Consider the following 15,941-nt stretch of genomic DNA (forward strand, 5'->3'; position numbering starts at 1 on the left):
ATTTTAACAAATTGCAGTGTTCAATGTAAAAGGGACTTGTTTCTTGAGAGACTCAGGAAGTTCACATGCCGTAATGTTAATTTGAATAATGGAATTAAATATTTTAGCAGTCTAATCTTTTGAAAAAATGGGTTCAGAAAGTATTTAGAAAGTAACAAAACTATTCTTACTAATTTGAAATACTATATCCATGAATCAGCTTGTCTTTGAGTAAAATTTCGCAGTGTCCTTGAAGAAAATATTCAATGGTGCTCGGCATGACAGTACGTATCAATTCAAAATCTATTTGGAAACTTTTTAGTTCCATTGATCGCTTACTTTTTTTGAATTGGAGCCACTCGTCAAACCTCGCGCATCTCTGACCAGGGTCTCTAATGCTAAGTAACTTTCGTAAAATCCTTCCTGGCCACCCTGGTTGGATGTCATAATGGAGAAAAAGTCAAAAAGATCCTGCCTTACAAATTGCAAAAAAACAAGCATCTTTAAATGGGGCTTAGTGTGAATTCATGACACGATTTTTCAATGACGCCGGTCTCAAAATCTTCATTGCCGGCACAATTCCGCTGCAATTAAGGAATCAGGCACCAATGAGTGAGCGATCGAATTTCATGTGCTTTCTCAATTTTCCATCTGGCCAGACTCTTTGAATCTATGATGCACCTGGACGAGCAAGCGTGCCCACAGATCCAGATAACAACAAAGTAACAAGTCCACCGACCTCCTCCAGCCCCCGACTCAGTCTAAATACCGCCAGACCTAAGAGACCCAACTCTTCCCCCCCCCCTTCCCAATTCCAAGCGGTGATCCTCTAAGTCATTGCCCCATGAAAAAAAATTGAGACCTCGAAGGCAGCTTGAAAGTGGTAGGGAACTAACGCCAAAGAAGAGCGTGTATGGCTCTCTTGGGCCTGTGTGCCATGGAACAACTGGGATAAAGCCGTCTGCGCTTTTGGAGCGACTTCGCACAGAACGAACACGACTGAATTGAAGGGGAAAGAAAGAAAGACAGAGAGAGAGAGAGCTAGAGATCGGTGGATTTTTCTTGGATGGCTTCAAGCTCTCGTCCCGTTTGAATGAGCTTCTTGTCCTCGCTGAGCGAGCGAGATACGATACGTGTTCCTCATCTCGTCATCTCGACGATTTCGTTGTTTCGTCGTTAGTCGAAGTTCAAACATCTGTTAGGCCAGAGTGGGTGATGGTGCCGGTGAGTGGCTCGTTTTGTTAATGTGGTGAGACATTCGCGGGAATTCCTTCACACAAATTGCCAAAGACATTCACAACGTGAAAAGGTGTTGGTTGGAGTAGTTCAGTTCCATGCTCCTTCGGGTGAGAGAACGAGAGAAAGGGTCAAGGAAACTGTGATGATTAAGATCCTGGGCGAGTGACTACATGCATGCATCCATGGATGTATGGATGGATGGATGAAGGTAATCTATTATTCATATTCATCTCCAATTCGTGCTCCAACTCTCCACGTCAGACCCTTCCGGCTGCTAGGTGGTCGTAATTGGATTCAAGTCTTGCCCAAGGAGAAAAATCTTGAAGATGAAATGAGTGCCGGATTAGGTAGGAAGTATAAACGAGAAAGCATTGGGTATGGAGCCTGTCATTTCTGATTGAGTTGAAGGTTCATAGAGTATTGGTTTACTCCCTTGGAAGATAAGGACCTTGAACTTTCCTTTGGTTTTGGGAAAAAAGGGGTGGGTTAGTGGGCCATGAGCGAAGCTGGGGCTTGGCCATGGGATTGGAGATTGAAAAAAAAGTAAAACGAACGAGATCTGCAGGATACAAAGTATCGGTTCTAGCTGGTACATCGCACCGCGTTCTCTTTGAGATTGTGCCCGGGGTTTATCTTCCATTTTTTGCCAGAAATGAGATTGTGTTTCCTCTCTGTGCACGGCTCTCACTTGGCGCGAGCTTTTTGGGCTCATGTGGTAGTTATTCACACACAGCTCTAGCGTGTTGAACTCGGATGAAGTAATGGTAGTAAGTGGTAAGCGTTGTTGGTAGGGCTTCATTCTAATCATTTCAAATTTACATTTCCTGACAACTGGAAAAAAGAATCCATCCGCCAGGTGAGCTGGGCTGAAACCGAGGAAGACTTAGAACTGTTCCGGGTAAAATTTGACGATGGATTAAATGTCGTTTTTGTTTATCCTTGTCCCTGTCATCATCGACTCGTGGCAAAATGCAAAAAAAGAAAACTGTACGACTGTGCTTCCGCCAATGGATCACCAGTTTTTATCGAGGTCTCATCCAACACGATGAGATGATCCAATATTCTGGACTTGAAATATGCAAAAGCCCTAAGAGTATGAGTGGCGAATAATTTCCTGGCCTTTGAGGAGTTTTTTTGGCTTGATTTCCATTCAAACGTCCCCTTGCTCTCCATGGGGGGTGTCTATCCAAGTTCAAAAGCCAAAAGACTGGAGTGTAGGGCAGAAATGAAGGGGTGGAGAAGTGATTTCTCCCCAAGGAAAAAGGTCTTCTAGAAAGCTCAAAGTGGTGGTAGCCAAGGGAGAGAGAAAAGTGAAGCATTCATGTTTTGTAATGGGTTGACTTGGCAGTTTGTTAGATTGACAACTTCAAGATTCGTTGCTTTCATTGACCCACTTTGCAGATTGATGTACGGGATTGAGAAAATGGCCCCAAGGATTAATGAGAATTTGCAAATTGGTGTTCCAAGTAGGCGTGAGCAAACTCTTCTTGGCTCCAATCAATCTCCCAAGGTGTTTATACCCAGTGATCAAGACGCCCTTCCCGCAAGTCAAGATTGATTCATATTTGCTCTCCCTCCTCCTCCTCCTCCTTCTCCTTCTTCTCCTCCTCCTCTACCTCAGCTTCTTCTTCTCCTCTTTCTCTCCTCCCACTGTCTTTTCATTTCTATATATGTACCTATATGTATACTATGTATACGTACGCACCTACGTACGTCGTTCCAAAATGAATCCCAAGCAGAGTGTGGAGTGCTGGCAGGGTAGTGACTGACTAAAGAGTGCCTAAAGGCCACTGATTTACTCAAGCCAGCTCAAGGCCCTCACATGCATGCCAACCAAGCTCTACTTTAGTGCACTACTCCTTCCTTCTTTCCCTGCATTCCACAATCCCTGCTTGATTACACATTTCTCTTTCGTTCCACCTTCGTTTGTCGTACATGTTCCATGGATCATTTGTCTTGATCTGGCATTCGAGTGTGATTTGCCTACAAATTAGAGCTCCCTCGTCACTCTCGAAAACCCACAAACATTGATTTGATTGGAGCCCCTTTGCTTGCTCGTTTGTTCATGGCTTGATATTACAAATAGCACCACGCTACTGATAGATGAGCAAGGTGAACGCAGCAAAGAAACACACTAGTATTGTGTGTGCGTACGCATCATTTCCATACGTTTAACCCGTAAAGCCATTGCACTCCCCAAGACCAGGGTTTAGAGATTCACCTCTTGAACGAGAAGTGCATTCCTTGTTGAGACTTTTCGCACTGATAACTGTCACAATTTGACAGATTTCTAGGCACACAAAAGCTACAAACTAGCGCATTTGTTGGCTTTCGGCCCAGACTCTCAAAAACTACCGAACAGATTGTATGTATGTATGTATGTACGTATGAATGTCTGGATGGATGTTCGTGTGTATGTGAGTATATGAGTATGTGCGTATTGGTCGGTGCAAGCCAGCCTGCAATTATCAGAAAAGAATCTGTCTCGATCGGGTCCTAGGCCGCCCGGTAAGCAGATCCCACAAAAATCAAGTCCACGGAGCCGGTCTTTGTTCTGCTTGACTCTGAATTGTGCGTGTAATTGGAGACGGAGACACCCGTCATTTGTTCTTCCAAACCTGAACAAGACCGAAAACTTTCTAGATGCTTTGGCGGCTGAGGAAAATAAAAATGACCCAATTCAACGTTTCTATTTTACAGAATCCACCCCGTGCCTTAATGCCCAGAACGACGAAGTGTGAATATCCCTGGCTTGAGCCTAGATTCAAACGGGCGTGCAAGATTGCCAGAAGTGGAAAATGTGTGTGAAACAACATCAGCCGTGTAATTTTCAATTTCACGAACATTAATTCTCGACTACGCAAGGCGAACTTCAATCAAGAAAATGCAAAGGCTTCACTGCCAATTTTGACCCGCCCATGCCAGCCAGTTGACAATTTGCTCATTTCTAAGAACTAGAGAAGATCAACGAGTACATCAACACCAACGCATGCAAAAATGGGACCGACTTGGAGAGCCTTGGTGTGTCCCGGTTGGGGTGCTCTTTTGCTATTGCTGTTAATACCAACCCGGATTTGGTGCTATGTGGATGACTCGCACCTTCCGTTCAAATTCATCACTCAACCCATGGACATTGAAACTCAGATTGGATCCCGCGTCATTTTGCCGTGTAAGATCCAAAACCCTTCAAGTGGAGTTCAATGGACCAGGGATCAGTTTGGTTTGGGACCGGGGCGAGAGCTGTCGTCTTGGACGCGCTATCAGATCATTGGAAACGACCCCAAGCGTAAGTTAAAGTTTCATCTCTTATTTATCTTGTAGGGATGATCTAGTGAGATTGACAGTGGAGAATCCATTCTCAGCTGTGCTTAGGTAAATGAATGGTGTTGCTTAATTGTCTTGACAATCGCAGTTTGGGACCCACACATTGTAGGCAGTCAGACAGTCAGTCAGGTAGCCGGGCTGTCAGGAGTAGGTGAGGATTAGCTTTTCTCTCCGAATGTGGTGATATTTACTTCCTACTCCGTGTTTGTCTAGTTGGCAGTAGCTTGATGGCTTCCAAAGCACCCTACTCCCCATCTCTTTGAATATTTGTGCTCCTCTCTTGATCGTCTTGGACCACCCCTAATGCCATCCCCTCGTTTAACCCTGTCTTGGGCCAAAAAATGGAGCATGATCCGGTTATCCTCTCAGTTTTGATGTTTGTGTGACTTCATCTCTGAGAAGCTCAAGGAGTGACCTTTTTTCGAGTCAAAGTCAAAGGCAGAGTTTCATATGAACTACCAAGAACATACAAGAGTAAGATTATAGTCGAGTCTGAGGGGAGAAGAATGCAATGATCTTGAGAAAAGAACTCGGAAGTTCCCGACAAACAACCCATTAGTCTACTTTGTCGTCTTGGATCTCTGCATCCTTCTTGTCTTTGTCGTGTCAGACATTTTTGACCCACTCGAAAAGGGGAAACGAAGTTCACGCGTAGCTAGAGACCCTGGAACAAAAACACAGCCATGTTTCATGGCATTCACTTGCCCTTATATAATAATGATGATGATGGTTGTTGCAATGATTGAGAAAGGGAGATCTTGTCTCCGTCGTTCGCTGTGGGTTTTCACAATCTCTTCATCGCTCCTTTCCCCAAATGAACTTTGGAGGGTGAGCCGTTTTTCCAAGTGATTGTCTTCAATGGGTTCGTGTTTGCTTTACCCCTTGGAGCCACGTCAAAGCTTATTGAATTCTTCTCCCTAGCCGACCTGTTCATTACAAGAACACGGACGGCTGTCTGGAAGAAGACCCCTAATTCTGCTAAACACTCGGTTTAACCGGACTGCCTAGTCGTCCACGGAAACCCCCTCCTGATGTTCGTTTGTGATGTTTCGTCTCAATCCCGTCAAGGTGTGAACATATGAGAATATTGGCCGATGTCAAAATCACTTCCAGGAGTCGTTTCCGACGAAAGAAATCGAGGCGACTGGCAACAAACACTAAAATGACGACACAAGTATGTACAATGATTTTCGTTTTGGAAAAATGCTGCCCGCTTTGTTTATGCAGATGGGGAACATTATTTCAACATCTCGCCTCTTATCAGCACCCAAAAGAGCTCATGAAGATATATTTGATGGAAATCAATTTCCAAGTGCTCGAGCTCAACATCGCGAGGCTGCCGAGGAAAATGTCAGGGCGCCGCATTTCAGGACACACTGAACGAGAAATGTCCCACGAAAGGTTGATTTAAAGCTTGAGTCTGGACTTGATATGCTCGTTTCTTTCTCGGCCCATGCCGTCAACGATAACCGCCGGATTAGTCTCTCTTGATACACTCACATACACTCACATACACACAGACACACACACACACATGCACTCGCATTAGCGTAGAGCCGGTACCTAGAGTGGAGTAGTGTAATAAAAACATAAACTCCCAATTGAGTGGTCATGCCATGGCAAAACTTGCCCACTCCGCCTCGGTCGTTTGTGAAGGAGAAGGCCGCAAATTCGGTCACAAACAAACGCCAAGGCTTCAAAAGCTTCTTAATGGTCTTCCGCCTCATCCGGGATAAGGAGGAGTGGATGCACCTTTTTTTCCTCCATTTCCATTCCAAACATCATCCTTTGACCAATAATGGCATCAAATCCGGGTCGCCTACCCTTTAATGTGTCTGAATTCCCACGTCGCTCACCCAGGAAAGAGTCTCAACGCCCTCATAACCGGCTATTAACAGACTGTTTGCCTAATTTCCTCCTCAGTTTGCGAGTCCAGGAGGAAATGGGGGGATAGCTTTTAATTTGGCCACATAAATTATGCATTATGGTATAGAAGGCCGAGAGAATTGTTTTTGCTAAGACTTCAGGTCTTGAGGCTTTGGCTTCTAGGACACAGTATTAGGTAGCAATTATCAAGGGAGGACTTGACCTTTTTCAAACTATAGCCTCGCCTTATCATATCATGAAAATCAATCGTGGAACGAATTATTGCCCCGTCAAAGGTCCTCGGGTTGAGGCGAATGATGATTGACATGTACACCAGACAATTTTGACTTGTAGAATTTATTTTTTAATTATTCACTCGAAATCATGGCGGCGAATGGATTTACGTTTCGCTTATGCGTAACGTCTCACCGTCATGCTTCTTTCTCCTATTTTGTTCAAATGTGAAGTGTCCCACACCGGGGTCTCATGTGGGTCATTTTCCTTGGATCTCGAGCTCTAGCTTTCAACTTGTCCGGCCTTGGAATTGAGAAATGTTCCCAAAAATTAACGTAACTACATAGCGTCAGTTTGCAGCGTCTTGTATGCATGACACAAAATTCATATCTTCACCGACCGAGATGAAATGTGTCCCTGAAGCGAGTGATTTAGCCTCTGCCTATGCCATTCTTCTCCTTCTTCTCGTTTATGAGTACAGGAAGGAGTCCATGAGAGCCACATGTACGTAGTAGATACAAAGAGTTGATGTTTCGCACGCTCAAATGCCAAAAATTTGTTTGGAGAAATGGCTACATGTGTTAAATAGTTGCTCAAGCCGGATTGTGTCCCACTCCAAATCACCCGGAGAGTCGTTATTCAAAGTCGTCCACGTTCTTTTGAGTTTGTTTCAACCGCTTTATTTCTGAGATCGAGAAGAACGCGTAAAAGGTCAGAATCGTCGGTGTGGAGTGAAACCTTGCCTGACAAGTCAGTCCTTTTAAGAAGCGGTGGATCATCATGAAGTTTAGTGTGAGGCTGTGTTTGATCCAACAAAAGACAAGCTTGTTCCCTAAGATTTTCCACGATTTGCATGACTGTTCAATGTATGGACAGCCCAAAATGGCGATGCTTTTGTCCTCGAGGGCGACGAGGGGTGAAATCTTAAGATGAAATGTTGTTTATGTCGTCTTGGCTCTTCTCGATGGAGCGAATGTTGTTGGGCCCCCGAGAAATCATCATTTTTCAAAATGTCGTCAAAGTTCGCACCCGGTTGGCTTCAAAGACAACGATGATTAACTAGAATATGAAAGCCAGTCAGTGAGACATACAGACAGACAGACTAACAGACTAACAGAGTAACAGACAGAGAGGGCAAAAAAAGTTCTAGCTTGACAAGAGTGGGAAAACAAAAGTTTGAACGGATTCAGACTCACTATCCATGACCATGACGAGGATTGTTCAAAATTGAAACGAGCGGTCGAAACGGAGTGAGTTCCATTATGTTTTCCGAGAAATTCCTTCTCGGATTAGGGGGCATGTCATCAGAACCTTTTTGAGAAGAGATGAGGGGAATGCCTTTTTATTACCTGATGATCTCCCAAAATTCCACTCTCCCCCTCGCGATTGGATGTCTTTTCCACAATTAGGTCAGATCAACAGTGGGTGAGGGGGTCGAAGTCTTCGGGGGTTCATTATTGGAAAGGGCATTTCTAAGATCCATTCCAATTGGCTCGATTGCGTTCAGGTGAGGAAGACCTGCTGCATCTTCTCATCGGACTTGGTTTTAATGTCGAACACCGACTGAAGGGTATGAACTGAAATATCCGATGGGGAAAATTTCCCCTTGCACCTATTTTCTCTTTCAAGCAAGTCTTTTTCGGCACCACTTCAAGGCAAAAACTGTTCATACCAGATAGAACAAAGGAACTTCTTAGATACAGCTCGATGGTGAGTGAAATGCTCAATCGCTTTGGTTTAAGAAAGATTAGCAAGAAAGTATTTCCATTCAAGAATCGCTCGTTTGCCCATGAATATCCATTCTCAGCTCTTCTTTTCGATTGTTTTGAGGCGAAATCCAGAGGAATTGTACTGCTTAAAAGGCTAACTTTTCCACTGTTCACAAGGGACCAAAGCAACCGCGATATAAAGGAAGCCGATACCAATGAACTTTAAAAACCACAATATTGAATGAAATAGATAGGACAGAATCAAACATTTTCCTTTTATATCAAATGCAAGTAAGTATGTGGGGTGCTGGTCAAACCAAGTTTAGAACAAAAGTTGTCCTCTTGAAATACTTTGTTTTCGATGGCATATGATTATGTTTAACTTGAGGACCACTTGTGCTCCAGCACTGAATGAAGGGCAGTCCTGTCGGATCAAAAATTAGAACGGACAACAAGGACAAAAACAATTCTTCTTCTGTCAAAGTCCGACTAGAAAGGAATGTCGAGGCAAGGCTGCGGAAAAACAATAGTCCTCGTAGCCTGACTTTGGACAGGAAATTGTTTCCCGAGAGTTGTAGATTCACCTGTAAGTATGTCAGTTTTCAGACAAACCATGCACCTCAAACACTGACAAGATCATCAGTTCTTTGAAAAGTTCTTTCTTTCTCTCTCTGAAGTCCTCCAATAGGGCGGGTGCAGTTTCACGCTCCATAACGAGAGAGAGAGAGAGAGAAAGAGAGAGCGAGTAATTAATGCCATTATCAGAAAGAGAAGAAAAACGAGGGTTTGGCTGGCTATCTGATGGTGCCTTTTCAATCCCGAGTCACTCTTGAAGACCTCGTAGCCCTTGCAGCCTTCGTAGCCCATGTAGGGCCAAGGGATACTCACTCGTTCTCTCTTCTCCTTGACCAGTTTTATGATGATTTAGCATGCAACAAACCCCTCATTTCCCATATGAGCCATGATCATGCATGTCTTTCAAACTTGGAGCCACTTCTTGGGGTTGAGTAAAGACGTTCGTTGCCTTTGGGACGCCAAACCATTGGACTTTTAAAAGCTCGCTCTGGGAATGATTATTTCCCTATGCACCACTTCCCCTGTTCAAGAAGATAGCTCGAAGGTGCATGAGAAGTGGACACAAAACCCTTGAGTGGTGGTGTTTTCACATTCAACCTCTTGCCCTCCGTGACCTCAAAAGCCAGTTAGTTTGGTGGAGACCCCGGCTTCCACCAGCTTTTTTGGGGCTTGTCAGAAAGTCTTCATGTCCGGCATTAAAACAGCGCCTCATCAAGTTTAGTTGAATCATATTCATCTTGGGGGAAACCTAAGGGCTCTTTTCGCCTAACACTGCCTTGGCCACCAAAGGAGAACTGAGTCTTGTTCACCAACTTTATTGGGGCAAGTAAAAGGATCTCCTTCTTGTTGCCTTTTCTGCTCATGGAATTGCCCGAGGCCATTTCTCTCCACTCGTAAAAATGCCGTTGCATGGAACACATTGAACCACACGGAAGGACAGACCAACCAACCTAAGGGTGGACGGACGGACTGATGAACACAGCAACGAATGAATCCCGGCTTGTTTGGCTACGAAATGGAGAGAAGGACGACCGAGACCACCATCCGAGCCAGGGCTTGCTTGCTTGCTCGCTTGCTTGCCTGCCCTGTAGCGATTGTGGGACCGTTAAGGGAGAGCAAGAGAGACTCATTGAAATGGAGTAAGCGAGCCAAGAAAACAGGAAAAAAGTTCCTTTGAAGAGGCTCATCCATGCTTACTAAAATCCATTGTTCCATCTGGCCTCACCCGAGCCCGTTTGCCCGTGATGGACTCCCAATGGGCGCCCTACTCCTACTCTTCCGTCTCCTCTTCCTTACTACTTCCTCACCCACCCTTCTTGATTGCTGCAACACGTCTGAGAAGCCAAAATGAACTCTTTTCTCGCTCCAGCCAAGCAAAAATGAATCCTTCAAGTGTCTTCCCGAGCAAACTAGCCTCTGCAGGCTACCGACCCACCGTCAAAACCATCGCTCTTATTTGCTAGACAGAGCGGCAAAACGGGAAGAAGACTTCTTGCCTGGAAAGGAGTTGCCCTTTAGGGCATAATTCTCTAATGTGCTTCCGGTCGGCAAGGAGATCTCTCTAATACATCTACTGTTCAAGTCTCTTTGACGAATAGTCATAACCGCGAATCCCGACAGGCTGAAACGAGTTCTTCATATATTTTCGCCCACTTTCCAGAGGGGAAAATCAACTTCGCGGTCAAATTGGGGAATGAAGACGATTTTGCATCTGCTTGATAGAACGAGAGCTCAAAAGACCTTAGCCAATGGCAGAGAGATTCAATATCCATCTCGTCGCTGGTCATTTGAACGTCGTCCCCCTCCCCTTGAACAGGGTGTTGTGATCCCTTGATGCCAAGTGATTGTCTCTTGGGTGGATAACAGTGGACAGAACCACACTGTGATCCATGTCGTCTCACTCACATCTCGTAAATGAACCCCATGAGTGTTGGTGTGCATCTGGGGCTGGGAGGGGGAAAAGCAAGAAGTGCCCTAACAAATTTACAGCTGGACAATGGATTTGAAACGATCATGACAAGTAGACAACCCGCCCGTACGATTCCTGTTAGACAAATCAAGTGCCCTGGCAAGCCTCAGTTTGAGGAGCTAATTCCATGCTAGGGATTGTTTGTGTTGGCATTAAAGCGAAACTTTGTTCTTCTAAACATCCAAAGGGTGATTGAAAGTAACCCTAATTTCTCGGGGTCAGTAAGTTTGCCGTTCCTTTCTACGCTCCTTGGAGACCACATGTTACTACCACTCTTGGTGATGGAGGAATGCCGGAGAAGAAGTATGACACCCCTTCTTCATCTCATCTACGTACTGATGGAGGGAGTCATTCACCCACTCTGCATACAGTATTGAATGTCTGTCCATTTACTCTGTGGAGGAGTGGAGGCGGAGTGGAGTAGTCACTTTTACTCTGCTCAGATCAGGAGATACGGTTTCAAATACGCACTCCTCCTGAGCCTTGGGGTCTCGCTTGAGTCGCTTCGATTGTCGACATCATGAATCAAACTTCTTGAACTTCTTCATCTCGGCAGTAGCAGCGTACTCGTAAGTGTTGACTTGTGGTGTAAACTTTGGAGCTCCCCAAAATGATTCGACGATAGCGCTCAATTCAGGATCTTCAAAAAGAGTTTCCCAAGCGCCATGAGTGTCCTGGGCAATCTTTATGATTTGTTTACCATTCTATGTTAAAGGCAGCATGATGGGGCTTGCCCTTAAAATCCTGATGATACGTCGTCTTTTCTGCTTTCTTGTCATAACACAAGGCAAGCTATTTCTGACTCATTTTCAAGTACGTCTTGTGTGGCAAAGTAAATATCGCGTTTTCGCCATCTTCGCCGGTTCCATATTGCAGCAGGGAGGTGGATTTGGGCTTTGGACAACCTGCCTGCCCCGTCAATGTGAACGGAAGTGGTGGCCACAAGTGTTCAAGTTCTCAAATTAAGATAACAATTTGCTATTGGACGCTTCATGATGCGGACCATCTTGCTTTTACCAGCAGGGACGACCGATTGAAGTGAGAGTTTGTTTCCGAGTGAGTCATTAGGCTGGATCGACGGATGCTAGTTCCCTCCCTCTGCTGTAACAGGAGAAAAGAACAGAAAAGGGGAAGGAAGGATTGGCATCCAGACTTGATTAGACTTAATCAAATTTATCGTCTCGGTGGAGAACATGGGCAACGTTATCTTGGCTAATCTTCGACCATTTATTGACTTCGTGTGACATCATATGGCTCAAGGAGATAAAATGGAAAGAAAATCTGGCAATGCGAAAACGTGGGGATGGGAAAGGACTGTGAGTACGTGAGTGATCCTGGATCTAACTTTGGCGAAAGTGACGAGGAAACTTTTCTGAATATTTCCTAAATGTAGCCTTGAACTCGGCATGAAACTCTCCCTAGGTTTGCTCCAAAAGTGAGCCCAGTGGGTCCTGGGAACATTGAGTGTTCTCTTCTTTGGGGCTCACACTGCTTCCCAGAGTTTTCCCAATCTGGCGCCATTTTGTCGCGGAAATCACAGATCTATGGGATTGGCGAAGATACTCGTGCAAGCCTGCAATGCCTCAGACCAGTCATGTCCCATCATCTCAGAAGGTCAAAGCCCACGAGTGTGTCTTTGAACCCGTCAAACAAGATCGTATTCATTCTGAATTCAGTCTGGTGCCCAGGGCATCCCATTTGGACAATCCACATCCCCGTTGAATTGCTCATCTGAATTGTGGAACGTATCTGTGGCTCATTGCCAATCAAGGACTACTGCTGAGAACTGAATAAGAAGACATTCTATTACCTCGGCTTAAATTACCACTCCATCTTCAGCCTTCAGACGGGACCAGACCCGCAAAACGACAACTACTTAGATGAGCTTCTCTTTCTTTTTCTTCGTCTTTGAATTGCCCTCTCCGTCTTGCTTTAACTCGAAACAACCGATCGAGAATGTGCTGTTTTGTCCAACGTTGAACAATGATGAGAATGATGATGAGAGTGACGATGGGTGAATGTTAACCCACGCTCCAAAACTGAGATCGTGTCTCGGACTTACACTTCACTCGCATTGTCAGTAGTGTCATGGAATAAGCTACTTTGCCGGTGTTGTCGAGGTCCAATTTATTAGATCCTTGTTTCCAGTCTAAAACAACAGGAATGGAGCAAGCTATTGGCGAGAAGTATTGGATATTTACTTTCCAGTCTGATCATAGATGGGCATTGATTGGTGAATTGAGGCTGCCCGCCGCTCATATCTGCCTCGAACTCTTTATATGTATGGGCGCTGAAAAGGCACTTTAGGATGGATTTGCATTGATTGAAATCCCGCAGTGGTGCTTTGAGAGGGTGTAAAATTGACCGACTGAAATGCATTTCCCTTAAAACCCCTGTGACGAATTTTGTACGAGGAATCGAAACTTTTCGTTGATTCGAGGAATAGAGTGGAAGTAGAAGTACTAATGCAATGAGCTTTTCTCAATCCTGTAGTTCTCCAATAGTTTCCAAGTCTCGCCCACAAAAGCGACAACCAAACCTCCAGAGAGACTGAACTGAAAGTGAAGAATTCCACTTAATGTCGGGGAAGACTCCCGAAAATGCTGCTTAGTTTCACTTTTAACTATTCCTAATTAACCCGAGTTTAGCGCAGATGATCCCCGAGTCAAGTCACTCTCAGGCGCTCATTTTGTTCCATGTTGTCCTCAACACCCTTCCAAAAATACTGTTTTAGGACGTACGTACGTACCCACTACATACGTACCTACATAGAGTAGGTGGAGGGAAAAGAGAAGCGAGAAAGAAGGGGGGAGAATTTCGTCAGGATAGATCCCGGAATTCTTGTACAACACCTCCCTACAAATCTAAACGCAAATAGCCTCGAACCGAATCCCCGGATCTCATGACGAAGGAAGAGTGGAAAATGTCAAAGACGGGTGGGTAGATTTCGATGAACTTGAAGGTACTCGCTCGGGTGTTGGCAGAGCGACAGAGCCAATCCAAGAAAAGTTTGTCGGTTCGTCCCAAATAAAATCTGAAGTCACTGTCCCGGGCTCTGTGGGCCCAAATTTTGAGGACCCAAGCCAGCTAGTCGAGCAAACTTTTGGGGAGGCTTTTATGAGTCCAGTGAGGCTTTAAAAGCGGCCAAAACGACGTGGCTGAGTGGCTCCAATGAGTGAGTCTTCGTTCGAATATGCTCGAAGGAGACGGGAAAAGGTGGATCGTCTCTGTTCCACTCGCGACTTTGAGCACATTGCACACGCACTCAAGATGCGGGCGGCCCTTTAACATTGGCAGATTGTTTTGCCTCATCTTGGTGTGAACCTGTGCCAAAAACGTCAAGCGTACTAGTTGTTGTTGTTGTTGTTGTTGTCGCGGTAGTTGCTCTACGTGTTCAAGTAAAGGCCCGTATTCCGTAGAGACCTAATCAAGTCGTGTCGTTGGCACTTGAAGGAAAGTGTTCCTTCTCAGCACTCTTCGTAATGCCGTTCCTGTTTCCACAACCGAGTATTGTCCCAGCTTTAGCTTTAGCTCGTCATGCCCCAAGGGGAAATGTCGAGTTCATCGCGACGCCTTAAGCTGGTTACAGCCCCACCATCAACATAGCCTTGACTGACCAAATGTTGGGGCCGTTTGGTCATTCTTGGTGGCATTCCGAATACTCGAAGCTCTTCGCAGAATTAGTTATGATCACTCTCCGTTTTCTCCGATTGTTGAGAAGTCAGTCTCGGAAACCGCTCAATGGGCGAATGTCTCGTCTCCAAGTTGATCATCCCAGTGTGACTGTGTGGTGTTTGGGTGAAGGGGGGGGTCGCCCTTCGTCAGATGCTATCCCCATTTTCCCCAAATCTCTCGTGTCATTTGTCATTCCTGGGATAGACCTTGTTGTGGAGCAGTGTTAGCTTATCCCTTGTCTCCCTGTCGTCTTGTTCGTTTTCGTTCCTGGACTGACTCTTTCTTTTGAGGCACATCTAGCGGGAGATTCCCCTTCTTGGAGTTGCCATGCCATACTCTATGGCCCCTCTTGTCTTGTCCTCCCAAACTCCCAAAGTTGAAGGGACAATAAGGGTGGGCGAAAAACAATTGGTTCAACAAACACTCGGTCCCGTCTGGAAACACCCTGCCCAAAATTAGCCATTTAACATCTGGTCTTCCTCTTGTTGAATGTCCTTGTCGTCGGTTCGCTCTCGATTTCAATGAGCGAGTCTTTGAAATCCCCAAACTTGGTGCGAGATCTGCGTTCCTGATCATCTTTGGAAATTTTTCGGATTTTCGAATATTCGAATATTGGCCAAGGGGATGTGAAAGCTAGGAGAAAATAGGGTTGAAGCTCTTGGGACAAAAAGTCCGTTTTGTCTTGGGGATGAGGAGGGTGTGGATTTGATCCAGATTTTCTTGATCCAGAGAGCACACGATAAATCAGGCATTGTTATCTCAAGAATCGCTCCTGCCTGCCAGCTCTTTTTCTGTCCAAAACGCAAGCTCATTTCCAACGTGAAATATGACTTTCAAATGAAGAAGAGCCATTGTTTCAAAATCCTCCGGTAGAATCGTGCAAGCATGGAGAAATGAAAACAAAATTAATATTCACTCATCAAATCCTATCCACATCAAAGCCGTGAAGTAACCGCAGTCGCACAAGAGCAAAGTGGCTCAATTCACTGTGATGGTTCCCCGAAGACCAGATATTGTGTAGCATAGACCTCTGAGTGCCGGATTAAGTCGAGGGCATATCGTGCCGCCCTATATTCAGTTTTCGAACCACAAATGCGCCTCTTCTCCTTTGCTCATGGCGAAGCCATATGTTGTTTAGTATGCAGTAGCAATAGACAACAATCTGATGGCACCGCAGCCTCGCGATGAACCCACCAAATCGTGCCAGAGAGACATTATATTTCAAGTTGAGCTCAAAATGGTTCAAATTGAGCCGCCTTCCCGCCGCATTTCTTGGGGGGCTTTCACACATGTACGAGCGTAAGTTGCTTCCTTTTTTTGTGAAAGCTGCTCAAAAGCCAAAGCAAAAGTAACCGATCCTGAAGATATCT

The 15,941-nt window shown here is 45.2% G+C and overlaps 1 protein-coding gene and 1 long non-coding RNA gene across 4 annotated transcripts in view; both read left to right on the plus strand.

Annotated features, from left to right (window-relative positions):
• The first annotated feature begins 701 nt into the window (after positions 1-701).
• Positions 702-15,941, plus strand: part of LOC131879106 (irregular chiasm C-roughest protein-like) — a 31,845-nt gene continuing 16,605 nt past the window's right edge. The window contains exons 1-2 of one of the 3 annotated variants that reach the window (XM_059225329.1): positions 702-862; positions 3,919-4,504. In XM_059225329.1, coding sequence (XP_059081312.1) covers positions 4,216-4,504 — 289 coding nt within the window. In that variant the 5' untranslated portion in view covers positions 702-862; positions 3,919-4,215. Of the gene's footprint in view, positions 1,427-3,918; positions 4,505-15,941 lie in introns of all 3 variants that reach the window. The other 2 variants (XM_059225321.1, XM_059225337.1) reach the window with 2 other exon arrangements.
• On the plus strand, positions 10,592-12,941 carry LOC131879123 (uncharacterized). The gene is made up of 2 exons (XR_009373097.1): positions 10,592-12,220; positions 12,319-12,941. It is a non-coding gene; the product is annotated as an uncharacterized LOC131879123 (long non-coding RNA).

This window comes from Tigriopus californicus, chromosome 1, assembly GCF_007210705.1.
Source record: "Tigriopus californicus strain San Diego chromosome 1, Tcal_SD_v2.1, whole genome shotgun sequence".
Classification (NCBI taxonomy): domain Eukaryota; kingdom Metazoa; phylum Arthropoda; class Copepoda; order Harpacticoida; family Harpacticidae; genus Tigriopus; species Tigriopus californicus.